Below are 14,501 nucleotides of genomic sequence, written 5' to 3'. Positions count from 1 at the left end.
CCAGTTGTCCCCCTCCCAGTAGCCAAAATCATCTCTGTTTGTTTCCTTCAGCCATGACATCTGGTGTTTGTGGAGAGCATCTACCACCTCCAGGAGTAAGTTCTGGAATTTACTCCATGGAAGAGAGTAGAATTCAAGGGGAAAATTGTTTCCTTCTCCTTGTGTTTAGTAGAAGTGTTTGAGAAGAGCACCCAGATCTTTGCCTTTTTTTCTTTGCCTCCTGAGCCTCAGGCTCACGGTCCTGAGTAAGCAATACCTTCACCATCTTTTAATCTCAGTTGGGAAATGTAAAAATGAAAGTCCCTTCTCAAGAACCATCTCATTACTGACCCATAAACAGCATCACTTAATGATGTAATGCTAAAGTCTTCTTTTTTCTCGCATAGAAAGTCCAAGAGTCTCTGATGTCATTATCCCTCCAAATCTCCTGATGTCCAATAAGGTTGGAAAAGACCTCAGAGATCCTCAAGTCCAACCTATTACCTAATACCTAACACCTTCTGACAACTAAACCATGGCTTCAAGTGCCACATCCAATCCTTTTTTGAACACCTCCAGGGATGGTGATTCCACCACCTCCCTGGCCAATTACTCTTTCTGTGAAGAACTTTCTCCTCACCTCCAGCCTAAACTTACTCTGGCACAGTTTGAGACTGTGTCCTCTTGTTCTGGTGCTGGTGGCCTGGGAGAAGAGACCAACCCCCACTTGGCTACAACCTCCCTTCAGGTAGTTGTAGAGAGCAATAAGGTCTCCTCTGAGACTCCTCTTCTCCAGGCTAAACAACCCCAGATCTCTCAGCCTCTCCTCATAGGGCTTATGCTTGAGGCCTCTCCCCAGCCATGTTGCCCTTCTCCGGACACGTTCAAGTGTCTCAATGTCCTTCTTAAACTGAGGGGTCCAGAATTGGACACAGTACTCAAGGTGTGGCCTAACCAGTGCTGAGCACATGGGCAGAATGACCTCCCTGCTCCTGCTGGCCACACTATTTCTGATACAGGCCAGGATGCCATTTGCCTTAATAAAAGAAGAAGGTCTGGTTGGGGAGGTAAAGGTTGGGGGCATCCTTGGCTGCAGTGACCACGATGGTGGAGGTCAGCATCATATGATGAAGAAGCAGGGCAGTTCTACAGTCCTGGTTAACCACTGAGATCCTGGTGGATGCCCATCTACAAGAAGGGCTGGAAGGAGAAGCCAGGAAACTATAGGCCTGTCAGTCCGACCTTGGTGCCAGGGAAAGTCATGGAGCAGATCATATGGAATGACATCATGCATCATGAATGGGACAACAAGATGATTTGGCCCAGTCAACATGGGTTTATGAAGGGCAGGTCTTGCTTAACCAACCTGTTCTCCTTCTATGACAAAGTGACCTGCCTGGTGGATGAGATAGGCTGTCAATGTTACTTGCCTGGACTTTAGTAAGACCTTTGACAGAATTTTCCACATTAGGGAGAAAACTGTCTGCTCATGGTTTGGATGGGTACATACTTTGTTGGGTAAAAAAAATGAATGACTGGGCCCAAAGAGCTGTGGGGAATGGATTTGAATTCAGTTGGTGGCCAGTTACAAGGGCTTTTCCCCAGGGCTCTGTACTGGGGCCAGTTCTGTTTATATCCTTATCAACAACTTGGATGAGGGGATCAAATGCACTCTCAGTAAGTCTGCAGATGACACCAAGCTGGGTGGGCATGTCAGTCTTCTGGAGGACAGAAACGTTCTGCAGAACGATCTGGACAAGCTGCATTGTTGGCACTCACCCTTCACATGTTTATAAACATGACTGAGGTCACCCCTTAGTCTGCTCCATGCTGAAGAGCCCTAGCTCCCTCAGTTCCTCCTTGAAAGGAAGATGTTCCACTACCTTCATCATCTTTGTGGCTCTGCACTGGACTCTTTAAAGCAGTTCCCTGAGGTCCTTCCTGAACTGGACACAATACTCCAGATATGGCCTCACCAGGGCAGAGTAGAGGGGGAGGAGAACCTCTCTTGACCTATTAACTGCAGCCTTTCTAATGCACCCTAGAATGGCAGTGGCCTTCTTGACCACAAGAGCACATTGCTGGCTCATGGTCAACCTTCCTTCCACCATGACCTGGGGATGGATCACCAACCCTGTCAGTTTTATGATTCTAATATAGAGCAGTGCTAAGGATGTATTCTTGGACATGCAGACTACGAACCTTGGTTGAAGAGTGTCACTTCCATCGCTTGTGCTAATTAAGGCAGTTAAGTAAAGTTGTTCTATGACTGATTGTATTTTATTTCTTGCATGTAGTATAGACATATTCTATGGAATATAACAGAGGACATTTTTTTAACCAGAAATAAAGTACACTAAGGTCTTGGCAAGGGAAAAGGGCAGAAGCAGGAAGAAAAATCATTGCTGTGAGCAGCATAATTAGTTGAAATACTGTGGTTAGGACAGTGAAAGGCACTAGCAGACATCTATTGACACGCTGGGAACTGAAAGGCAGTTACACTTACTTGAAAGGACCTTCCATACAACATAGTTACAGTCCTTATAGTGTACTACAGTAGTTGCCACTTTCTCACCTCCTCTTTATATTGGTTATGTGAGGCTGCACTGTTAGCACTTTTACCCTAATTCAAGAGACAACAGGTTCAGTGAAGAGGATGACTCTAAGGGTTTGTTCCGGGACCCTCCTCCATAGCAAACTCCTGACAAATACAGTTGTTGAAGAGCAATGAAGTTGAATGGCAAAGTTCTGCCAGACAAGAGAAAATTAAGCACACTGGAAACTGAAAACAAACAAACAAACTTAAAAAGGGGAAAATGACTGTGAAATGATGATGTTGGTTTGTTACCACTAATTCCTTACTGAGCTGTCCGAGGCGAGCCTTCTCCTTTTTACCGAACAAACGTCCTATCGAAGACTTGATCCCTTTCTTCTTGGGAGCTTTGTGCAGGGAGTCCTGGCTGCTACTGACACTGCCAAGACCAATACTTTCTGGCTCCAATGAAGCAGGCAAACTACTACAAAGTAAAGAAATGGAATTAGAATAGAACAGAATAGAATAGAATAGAATAGAACAGACCAGGTTAGAAGAGTCCTTCAAGATCATCGCATCCAACCTATCACCCAACACCATCTAATCAACTAAACCATGACACCAAGCACCCCATCAAGTCTCCTTCTAAAGACCTGATGGTGGCTCCACCACCTCCCCAGGCAGCCCATTCCAATGGCCAATCACTCTCTCTATGAAGAATTTCTTCCTAACATCCAGTCTGAACCTCCCCTGGCACAGCTTGAGACTGTGTCCTCTTGTTCTGGTGCTGGTTGCCTGGGAGATGAGACCAGCCCCCACCTGGCTATAACCTCCCTTCAGGTAGTTGTAGAAAGCAATAAGGTCTCCCCTGAGCCTCCTCTTCTCCAGGCTAAGCAACCCCAGCTCCCTCAGCCTCTCCTCACAGGGCTGTGCTCCAAACCCCTTCCCAGCTTTGTTGCCCTTCTCTGGACACCTTCCAGCAACTCAAGATCTTCCCTAAACTGAGGGGCCCAGAACTGGACATAGGACTCAAGGTGTGGCCTAAGCAGTGCAGTGTACAGGGGCAGAATGACCTCCTTGCTCCTGCTGCCCACACTAGTGATTACATCTCAACCCTTGCAGGTAAATATTTTGCTATCTTTTGAGTGCTCTGCAAAAAGAATGAATTGGTTAAGCCTTCATAATGACCTCCCAAGAAGTGAAACAACCTCATCGTCTTCTTTAAATGATTTACCAACAGGTAAAGCATCAAAAGAGCAGCATTTTTGTAATGGGCTGATTGAACATTATTTTATTTTAAAGCCTGGAAATACATATTTTAAATTGGCTAAGCACTACTGATGGAAAATACAGGATTCAGCCTGCTGTTTGTTTTTCTAGGCACCGCTGCTTCTAGCAGTGATCACAATTGTGCCTCAAACCAGAAATCATAGAATCATAGAATCAGTCAGGGTTGGAAGGGACCACAAGGATCATCTAGTTCCAACCCCCCTGCCATGGGCAGGGACACCTCACACTAGATCAGGCTGGTCAGAGCCTCATCCAGCCTGGGCTTAAACACCTCCAAGGATGGGGCCTCAACCACTTCCCTGGACAACCCATTCCAGGGCTTTACCACTCTCATGGTGTAGAACTTCCTCTTCACATCCAGCCTGAATCTCCCCACCTCCAGCTTCATTCCATTCCCCTAGTCCTATCACTACCTGATATGCTGAGAAGTCCCTCCCCAGCCTTCTTGTAGGCCCCCTTCAGATACTGGAAGGCCACAATTAGGTCACCTCAGAGCCTTCTCTTCTCCAGACTGAACAGCCCCAACTCCTTCAGTCTGTCCTCATAGGAGAGGAGCTCCAGCCCTCTGATTATCCTTGTCGCCCTTTCAGCACCTCCAGATCCCTCTTGTAATAGGGGCTCCAGACCTGGATGCAGTACTCCAGGTGGGGTCTCACCAGAGCCGAATAGAGGGGGATATCAGTGCATATTCTAGCACTAGCAAATGTCCTCAGGCTCATGCAAAAGACAAAGGTTAAGGCTTTCTATCTTATGGCTGGGGAGATACTTGCCAAGCTGAAAGGGGAGGAATCCAAGTAATTCTGGAATAAACAACATGGTTTCACAAGAACAATATGTAGTAAAACTGCTAAGCACCAGTTTGTGCTGCAAATATCTTACCTTCTGGCATCATTGTGGTATGAAGAAGGAAGGGTATGGGTCATTCTGATAGCTCTGGGTGTTGGAGGAGGAGAAGTTTCACATTTGATTGTGGCTTTATCTTCACGCCCGTCTTCTTCAACTACTGCAATCTAGGGGAGAGAGAATCCTTGTGAGCAGATTAGCTTTCCAAGAAAGTTTCAACATACACTGCACTAATTTTTGAAGTGAATGAAGGGGTTAAGAAGAGCAATTTAGCTGGTGGAGGATCTAGAGAATGACTCTTATGAAGAGAAGCCGAGACAACTGGGACCATTTAGCTAGAGGAAAAGGAGGCTGAGGGGAGACCTTGTCACCCTCTACAACTCCCTGAAAGGACAATACAGAGAGGTAGGTGCTGGTCTCTTCTCACAGGTCTCTAGTGATAGAACACTATCTATGTGTTCTATGTGAATGGCTGGAGAGCGGCCAGGCAGAAAGGGACCTGGAGGTCCTGGGTGATAGTAGGCTGAACAGGAGGCAGGAGTGTGCCCAGGTGGCCAAGAAGGCCAATGGCATCCTGGCCTGTATCAGGAATAGTGTGGCCAGCAGGAGCAGGGAAGTCATTGTGCTTCTGGACTCAGCACTGATTAGGCTACACCTTGAGTCCTGTGTCCAGTTCTGGGCCCCCCAGTTTAGGAGAGATGTTGAGTTGCTGGAAGGTGTCCAGAGAAGGAACAATAGGGAGGTTTAGGCTGGATGTTAGAAAGAAGTTCTTCACAGAAAGAGTGATTGGCCATTGGAATGTGCTGCCCAGGGAGGTGGTGGAGCCACCATCACTGGAGGTGTTTAAGAAGAGACTGAATAGGGCACTTGGTGCCATGGTTTAGTTGATTAGATGGTGTTGGGTGATAGGTTGGACTTGAGGACCTCAAAGGTCTTTTCCAACCTGGTCTATTCTATTCTATTCTGTTCTATTCTATTCTATTCTATTCTATTCTATTCTATTCTACTCTATTCTATTCTATTCTACTCTACTCTACTCTATTCTATGCCATGCCATGCCATGCCATGCCATGCCATGCCATTCCATTCCATTCCATTCCATTCCGTGAAGAGGGAACACTCTCATGCTGCACCAGGGTTGATTTAGGCTAGGCATTAGGAACAAATTTTTCACTAAAAGAACAGCCAAGCATTTGAACAGGCTTCCCATTCCTAGATGTGTTTAAAGATCATTTAGATGTGCTACATAGTGATATGGTTCAGTGGTGGACTTAGTATTCTAGGATTAATTGTTGCATCTGAATGATTGTGTTTGAAAGAAAAGGGGTTACACTTGCAGAATGAATTAATTCTTTTTATGCCAAACAGATTGATCCAGTAAAGGTCTAAACATGAAAGTAATCTTGGGCATGAGCAAGTTTCTTGCAGCAAACAAGACTATTCAAGTAAGCAGTTTCTCAGGGATTTAAGTGAGAAGGTAAATACAGACATAAATAGGCCCACTCTCCCAATAGCTTGTCAACAGAATGGTCAGAATCATAGAATGGTAGTGACTGGAAGGGACCTCTCAAGAGATTATCTAGTTCAAGCCTCTTGCCAAAGCAGGATCACCTAGGGCAGGCCACATAGGAATGCATCCCAGGTAGGTTTTGAAAGTCTATAGGGAAGGAGACTCCACAAACTCTCTGCAGTCTGTTCTTACAGTGAAGAGGTTTCTCCTTAAGTTCAAGTGAAACCTCCTGTGTTACAGTTTGTACCCACTGGCCCTTGTCCTGTCTCTGGTCACTACTCAGAAGAGCCCACCCTCCACCCTTTAGGTATTTATATGAGTTTATAAGATTCCATCTCAGTCTTCTCTTTTCTAGGCTAAAGAGTCCTAGGTCTTTCAGCCTCTCCTTGTAAGAGAGATGAAATCTAACTGTCTTTATGGCCTTCCATCGGACTCTCGTTGGACAGTAGCTCCCTGTCTCTCTTGAACTGGGAGCCCACTACTGCACACAATACTCTAGGTGCATGCTCACCAGGGCAGAGTAGAATGTTTGGCAATAATCATCAATGAAAAAGAATTCTGTCAGGGCAGAAAATGGTTTCTCTTAAACGCCATCTCCTCTCATGCAAAGATAAATCCCATATTCAGTGCCAATCTGTACACAATTTGATGTTGCTCCAGAAGATTCCAAACAATCTGACTGGTTCCTCCAGCAAGAATGGCCATGAAAGTAATGCTGTTGTGTCCACACTTGTTTTGTTGTGGGTTGGTTTGTTTGTTTGTTTGCTTGAACTGTATTCCTTTAAGTTTGTGCTGCAGAGGCTACTGCCCCAAGCTATCAATAGTGTCCCTTGGTTTGTGGCTTAGCTATGAAGAGGAGCAATGGGTATAAACTACAGCACAGCATGTTCCACCTAAACATGAGGAAGAACTTCTTTACTGTGAGGGTGACAGAGCACTGGAAAAGGCTGCCCAGAGAGGTTGTGGAGTCTCCTTCTCTGGAGACTTTCAGGACCCATCTGGATGCATTTCTGTGTGACCTGTGCTAGATTCTATGGTCCTGTTCTGGCAGGGAGGGTTGGACTCAATGACCTCTCCTATGAGGACAGACTGAAAGAGCTGGGGCTGTTCAGTCTGGAGAAAGGAAGGCTCTGAGGTGACCTTGTTGTGGCCTTCCAGTATCTGAAGGGGGCCTACAAGAAGGCTGGAGAGGGACTTCTCAGGATGTCAGGTAGTGATAGGACTAGGGGGAATGGAATGAAGCTGGAGGTGGGGAGATTCAGGCTGGATGTGAGGAGGAAGTTCTTCCCCATGAGAGTGGTGAAGCCCTGGAATGGGTTGTCCAGGGAGGTGGTTGAGGCCCCATCCCTGGAGGTGTTTAAGCCCAGGCTGGATCAGGCTCTGGCCAGCCTGATGTAGTGTGAGGTGTCCCTGCCCATGGCAGGGGGGTTGGAACTAGATGATCCTTGTGGTCCCTTCCAACCCTGACTGATTCTATGATTCTATAATCTCTGGAGGTCCCTTCCAACTCCTAACATCCTGTGATCCTGGGGCACTTGCAAGCTTTTCCAGGTAGGTTCAAATTATTATGCTCAAGAATTGAACAAAAAGAAGCAGAGGGAATGAAGAAGTGGTTGGCAAAGAACCTGGTTATCTGAATAGCAGAGGAATGTGATGAATGTGTTCTCCTAACTTCAATGCAAACAGAAAAAGAGAGACAGCAGCATACCTTTCTTCGATGTTTCCTTAGGTCACTTGGCTTAGATTGGTAACAAAAGCAGCAACAACATAAAAAGAAAAGAAACAAGAAATGATTAATAAATCTTACTGGAGCCTAACAAAATGCCACACTTCTCCTTGCATGCAGAAGCAAGAAGTGGAGATTTCATTAATTGAACACCATCCATATTATCTGCTAGCTCTACATTAGTCACACATCAGAACAACATATGTCATAACAACAATCTTTTGTCATAACAACAGAAGATTATCCCTGACAAACCTGCCATTCTGGGCAGGCAGCTCCTTAATTCCAAAGCTACAATTCCTTTCTTTTTCCATGAGCTTAGTAAAGAATAGGACATTGCAAGCTTGTAGTAGTAATTTTTATCTCTGGAGTTTTTATATAAACCCCCTCCATTAACCCCCCAGCACAGATTTACCTTAGTGTCTCACCAAGAATAAACACCAAATATCATCAACAAATACCATGCTTGAAAGAGGGGCTTCCTCTCCACTTACCCCATGGCAAAGTGCCGGGTTCTGCACATTGGCCACAACAACCCCATGCAGTGCTACAGACTGGGGTCAGAGCGGCTGGAGAGCAGCCAGGCAGAGAGGGACCTGGGGGTGATGGTTGATGGTAGGCTGAACATGAGCCTGCAGTGTGCCCAGACAGTCAGGAGAGCCAATAGCATCCTGGCCTGCATCAGGAACAGAGTGGCCAGCAGGAGCAGGGAGGTCACTCTGCCCCTGTACACTGCACTGGTTAGGCCACACCTCGAGTACTGTGCCCAGTTCTGGGCTCCTCAGTTTAGGAAGGAGGTTGACTTGCTGGAGTGTGTCCAGAGAAGGGCAACAAGGTTGGTGAGGGGCTTGGAACACAGGCCCTATGAGGAGAGGCTGAGGGAGCTGGGGTTGCTTAGCCTGGAGAAGAGGAGAATCAGGGGAGACCTTATTGCTCTCTACAACTACCTGAAGGGAGGCTGTAGCCAGGTGGGGGTTGGTCTCGTCTCCCAGGCACCAGCACCAGAACAAGAGGACACAGTCTCAAGCTGTGCCAGGGGAGGTTTAGACTGGATGTTAGGAAGAAATTCTTCACAGAGTGATTGCCCATTGGAATGTGCTGCCCAGGGAGGTGGTGGAGTCACCATCACTGGAAGTGTTTAGGAAGATACTGGATGGGGTGCTTGGTGCCATGGTTTAGTTGATTAGATAGTGTTGGGTGATAGGTTGGACTCGATCTCAAAGCTCTCTTCCAACTTGGTTAATTCTATTCTATTCTATTCTATTCTATTCTATTCTATTCTATTCTATTCTATTCTATTCTATTCTAAACAGCTTATGATATATCTGCAACTCATAGAGACACAACCTTCTGAGTTTTAGAACAGCTACAGCTGGATGCCTGTCAGGCCACTAACAACCTGCAGAGCAGAGGCTATGCTGTCATTTTGCGTTTGAATCTGGATGATCCTACTGACCCCAAGCTACTGTATCCAAACCAAGGCAACCAGTCTGGTGGAAGGTCAGACTGCTGCCATTTCATAGTATCATAGTATCAGTCAGGGTTGGAAGGGACCACAAGGATCATCTAGTTCTAACCCCCCTGCCATGGGCAGGGACATCCCACACTAGATCAGGCTGGCCAGAGCCTCAGCCAGGTCTTAAACATCTCCAAGGATGGGTCCCCAACCACCTCCCTGGACAACCCATTCCAGGGCTTCACCACTCTCATGGGGAAGAACTTCTCCTTCATGTCCAGCCTGAATCTCCCTACCTCCAGCTTCATTCCATTCCCCCTAGTCCTATCACTACCTGAGATCCTGATATTTCTGTGTAGCCAGGTCATTTATCTTAATTGGCTGGCAAAATGGAGACACACTGCATATTGAAGAAAAATATTGAAGAAAATACTGCTTTTAAGAAGTGGGTGGCACTGCAGCAGCCTGCACACCCACCTCCTCCTCAATGCTCTGCCCACCATTTTCACCTCTGCTATTCAGCAGTGGGAACTGAGGCCAGCAAAGAACCATTGCCACAGTCTGCCACAGCTGCCAGCCCTGACCTCCTCTCTGCTGCCTGTAGTTCTCAAGAAGCCAATAAACACCATCCTAAACTGTGAGTGGCAGAGGCAGATACAAGTAGCTGTCAGCTCCCAGGCAAAAGCAGAACTCAGATGATTATAGAAAGAAGTCACTCTTCCCAGCTGAGTAAAATGAATAGCCAGGCTCCACTCCCAGATGCTTTTGGCAACCTTCTTGGCTAGGAGATTTAATTTCTGTTTTCTGACTGAGATCAAGGAATCACTGATCAATTGTGACCTGATGATTATCAGAGAAACAGTAAATGGAGTTACACATATCCTGTTCTCCTCTCTGCCTGTAGACAGCTTTGATTCTCTCAGAGTGCTTACAGGCAAACTGGTTTGTAGCCCACAGCTTGATTATATTGACACATACTACTTTCATTGACTTGACTGTTGCACTGTTTCTTTTTGTCTGGGACCAAAATGAAAGGGTTGGGGTTTTTTTGCAAGTCCCTTTTCAAATCAAACCAGACATTTCAGCATATGTCTTCACAGGTACAGTAATGTTAGTAATCCATTGCATGATAATTTGGTGGCTGGGTATCTGTGCGCTGCTTGTAATGCTGAAATGGATCAATTAAATCAATCACTGGAAAGCAAAGCACTTGTTTCAGGTGCTTGTTAGGCTGCCATGATGAATACACACAAAATGCTCCAAGTACAAAGGAGTGTTCCAAATATAGGAGTGTGTCCAAGTGATCACACATGTGAAGTTGAAGGTTTTTGTGTATTTGAGACATTTCCTGAAGGTTTAAACTCAGCCAAAATGCCACAGACTATGGTGCACTAAGGTTGTCACTTCAGACCTTTTCATTAACAAACATTTTTGCATATAAATCTGTTACAGTAATTCCAGTGATCAGCTGAGCTGCATGTTAATTCTGCTGCCTGTGTGCTGAAGGCCCACAATGACCCTGCAAAATCATGCAGTGCTCAAAAACACGACAACAGAACCTACAGCCACCCAAATGTTCATGATCTTGGGAATTTGCCATCTGCATGTGTGAGGAAGAGGTAAGCAAAGAATTAGAGAGCCATTCATACAGGGAAAAGATGGAGCATTTAAGATCAGAAGTATCACACCTAAAATTGTCATCACAAAGTTTCTTACCAGTGTCATAACCCCCATTCTGTCCATCTCCCTGGCTGGACTGCGAGGGGTGAGTTTAGGAGTTGAGTGTCCACTGGGAGGAGATGAGCTTGCAAGTGATGATGCTGTCACGGAGCCGGTAATGGAGGTACCTTGGTGGACTCTGGCGAGATTTAAGCCTTCCAGGCTCACGCTGGCCACTCTGTTCTCTATCTCTTCGGCACGCAGTTCTGTTGACTCTTTCTCTTCTTGGATTAACCTTAACAAATAAAAGAAGAACATGGCTGTGGTTGTCTCTGCATCCCTCAAAACCAAAGTAAAATACAGAAAGAAGTTTCTTTTCAAATGAGATTCTGAAGCAGGAGAAACCTCAGATGAATATCACAGGCAGCTCCAAAACGATGTGGAAAAGGGTGTTTTTAAATCACCAGAATTACAACATTGCTTGCCTTAATGCATCCATCCTCAAAAACTGTTTGGAGAATCTGCCCAACAACAGGACTTGACCTATGACATTGGAGATTGGAGGGGGCTAACAATCCGATTTTACCATAGGAGACTAATTCTAATCTTGAGTTGACTAAATCTGATTTTCTGTTGCTAAAGCACAAACCCAAACTCAAGACAAAGGAAATTGAACCTTTAAGAAGGGAATTGCTAAGATAATCCATATTAATAAAACAAAACAAGGGAACATGCAAACCAATTTGCCCACTTCACCCCTACAAACTGATGAAAAAATGATAGTTGTCTCTAAGGCATTATGGTATTAAGAGTATTTCATTCAAATAGCTTTGCTGTAGGCATAAGAGATGATTCTTAAGCATGTATAGACTCAACAGGATGCTTCTGTTGAGTTGAATAGAATAGGATAGAATAGGATAGACTAGAATAGGATAGACTAGACTAGACTAGACTAGACTAGACTAGAATTGCATTGCATTGCATTGCATTGCATTGAATTGAATTGGATTGAATTGAATTAACCAGGTTGGAAAAGACCTTTGAGATCATCGAGTCCAACCCATCACCCAACACCATCTAATCAACTAAACCATGGCACCAAGTGCCTCATCCAGTCTCTTCCTAAATATCTCCAGTGATGGTTACTTTACCACCTCCCTGGGCAGCACATTCCAATGGCCAATCTCTCTTTCTGTGAAGAACTTCTTCCTAATAACCAGCCTAAACCTCCCCTGGCACAGTCTCAGACTGTGTCCTCTTGTTCTGGTACTGGTTGTCTGGGAGAAGAGACCAACCTCTGCCTGTCTACAACCTCCCTTCTGGTAGTTGTAGAGAGCAAGAAGGTCTCCCCTGAGCCTCCTCTTCTCCAGGCTAAGCAACCCCAGCTCCCTCAGCCTCTCCTCATAGGGCTTGTGTTCCAAGCCCCTCATCAACTTTGTTGCCTTTCTCTGGACACGCTCCAGCAAGTCAACCTCCTTCCTAAACCGAGGAGTCCAGAACTGGACACAGTACTCGAGGTGTGGCCTAACCAGTGCAGTGTACAGGGGCAGGCTGAATCTATGAACTAGGCTTATTCTGAATGAAATGAAGCAAGTATAACAAATGAAATCATAATACAGTGAAGAGAGAAAACTACAAATTCCTGTGCTGTGATGAATCTTCTTCCCTAACATAGCTTTCAAAATGCCTATAAAATGTCTTTATGAAATGAGGCATGGCAGGACCTTAAAGGAAAATAATATTTTGAAAGGAAATTAGAAGAGTCTTTTTTTTTTTATTTCAGTAATCTAAATTCTGGATCATTTTGCACCATAAATCTGAGGAAAAATAAAATTGTAATACCTTTTTGCATCTCCAATAATTTGACAAACTGCTACAGAGTTTGTAAAGAGAAAAAAAAAGAACAAACTAAACCCAAATGTGGCTTATATTAGAAGCAACATAGGAGTAATTACCAGAAGAAAGCATGAGGAACACTGAAATAAAATATTTCTGATAGGAGGTCATTACTGATGAAGTGGGGTCATGCTAAACAGCTTAAGAAATCCCTTGAAAAGAGGTCTGTGAATAGTAATCTGTCAAATCTGCCTTCTGTAATGTGCTTCTCTTCAACTGGCCAGAAGCTCTTCCCTTGGAACAATTTTGGAAAGAATTCATACAGTGATTGAATCTAGATGCCATTGTTCTCTTCACACAATCAATACAACTGGAAAAGTAGATATGTATCATAGAATCATAGAATCAGTCAGGGTTGGAAGGGACCACAAGGATCATCTAGTTCCAACCCCCCTGCCATGGGCAGGGACACCCCACACTAGATCAGGCTGGCCAGAGCCTCATCCAGCCTGGGCTTAAACACCTCCAGGGACGGGGCCTCAACCACCTCCCTGGACAACCCATTCCAGGGCTTCATCACTCTCATGGGGAAGAACTTCTCCCTTATGTCCAGTCTGAGTCTCCCCACCTCCAGCTTCATTCCATTCCCCCTAGTCCTATCACTACCTGACATCCTAAGCAGTCCCTCCCCAGCCTTCTTGTAGCCCCCTTCAAATACTGGAAGGCCACAATAAGGTCACCTCGGAGCCTTCTCTTCTCCAGACTGAACAGCCCCAACTCCTTCAGTCTGTCCTCACAGGAGAGGTGCTCCAGCCCTCTGATCATCCTCGTGGCCCTTCTCTGGACACCTTCCAGCATGTCCGTAATACTTTAAATGTACAAGTGGTTTCCTCATTGTTGTGAACAATACCTGAACTCATGCACCAAAGGAAGCCTGAAGTTGTAATCGTGAGTGTATCACAGCTGGTTCATGCTATATACCTGATTTCTTTATTAATTGCATCTAGCTGCTCTTGAAGCATCATGGCCAGAGTCTGGGCATCGGAATGGCCACTCGGTGACAGGAGGTCCATGGAGCTGAAAAGTGTTTCTCTATCATCATCATCGATGTCGGACATTTCAGTGTCACTTTCAAACGGGTGGCTGCTCAAAACGCCAATCTGCTGGGTCCTGTTCCACTCATGATCACCAAGTGATTTTACCTGAGCAGGAATCACAGAATCACAGAATGTTAGGGAATGGAAAAGGCCTTGAAAGATCATCCAGACTGACCTCCCTGCCAGAGCAGGATCACCTAGAGCAGATCACACAGGAACACTTCCAGGCGGGTCTTGAGTATCTCCAGAGAGGGATACTCCACAGCTCTCCTGGGCAGCCTGTTCCAGGGTTCCATCACCCTCACAGTGAAAAAAATTCTTCTTCATGTTTCCATGGAACTGTCTATGCCTCAACTTCCACCCATTGCCCCTTGTCCTGTTATTGGGCATGACCCAGCAGAGCCTGGCTCCATCCTCTTGGCACTCACTCTGTACATATTTATAAACACGAATTAGGATGCACATGGATTATTCCACAGAGAATAACTGCAAACTTGAACTTTTAGAGAATGAGAAAGGAAAACAACTAACATTTAAGAGCACTTCTTCAATGACTCATTCTCCATTAACGC

The 14,501-nt window shown here is 45.4% G+C and overlaps 1 protein-coding gene across 1 annotated transcript in view; it reads right to left on the bottom strand.

Annotated features, from left to right (window-relative positions):
* The window catches only part of PPFIA2 (PTPRF interacting protein alpha 2), a 353,836-nt gene that overhangs the window by 39,745 nt on the left and 299,590 nt on the right, over positions 1-14,501 (bottom strand). Inside the window, exons 17-21 of the mRNA XM_054178470.1 lie at positions 13,814-14,034; positions 11,054-11,291; positions 7,864-7,893; positions 4,682-4,812; positions 2,842-2,996 (exon numbers count right to left, since the gene is read on the bottom strand). Coding sequence (XP_054034445.1) covers positions 2,842-2,996; positions 4,682-4,812; positions 7,864-7,893; positions 11,054-11,291; positions 13,814-14,034 — 775 coding nt within the window. The remainder of the gene's footprint in view (positions 1-2,841; positions 2,997-4,681; positions 4,813-7,863; positions 7,894-11,053; positions 11,292-13,813; positions 14,035-14,501) is intronic.

This window comes from Dryobates pubescens, chromosome Z (genome assembly GCF_014839835.1).
Source record: "Dryobates pubescens isolate bDryPub1 chromosome Z, bDryPub1.pri, whole genome shotgun sequence".
Classification (NCBI taxonomy): domain Eukaryota; kingdom Metazoa; phylum Chordata; class Aves; order Piciformes; family Picidae; genus Dryobates; species Dryobates pubescens.
This window is presented reverse-complemented; position numbering and strand designations above follow the sequence as displayed.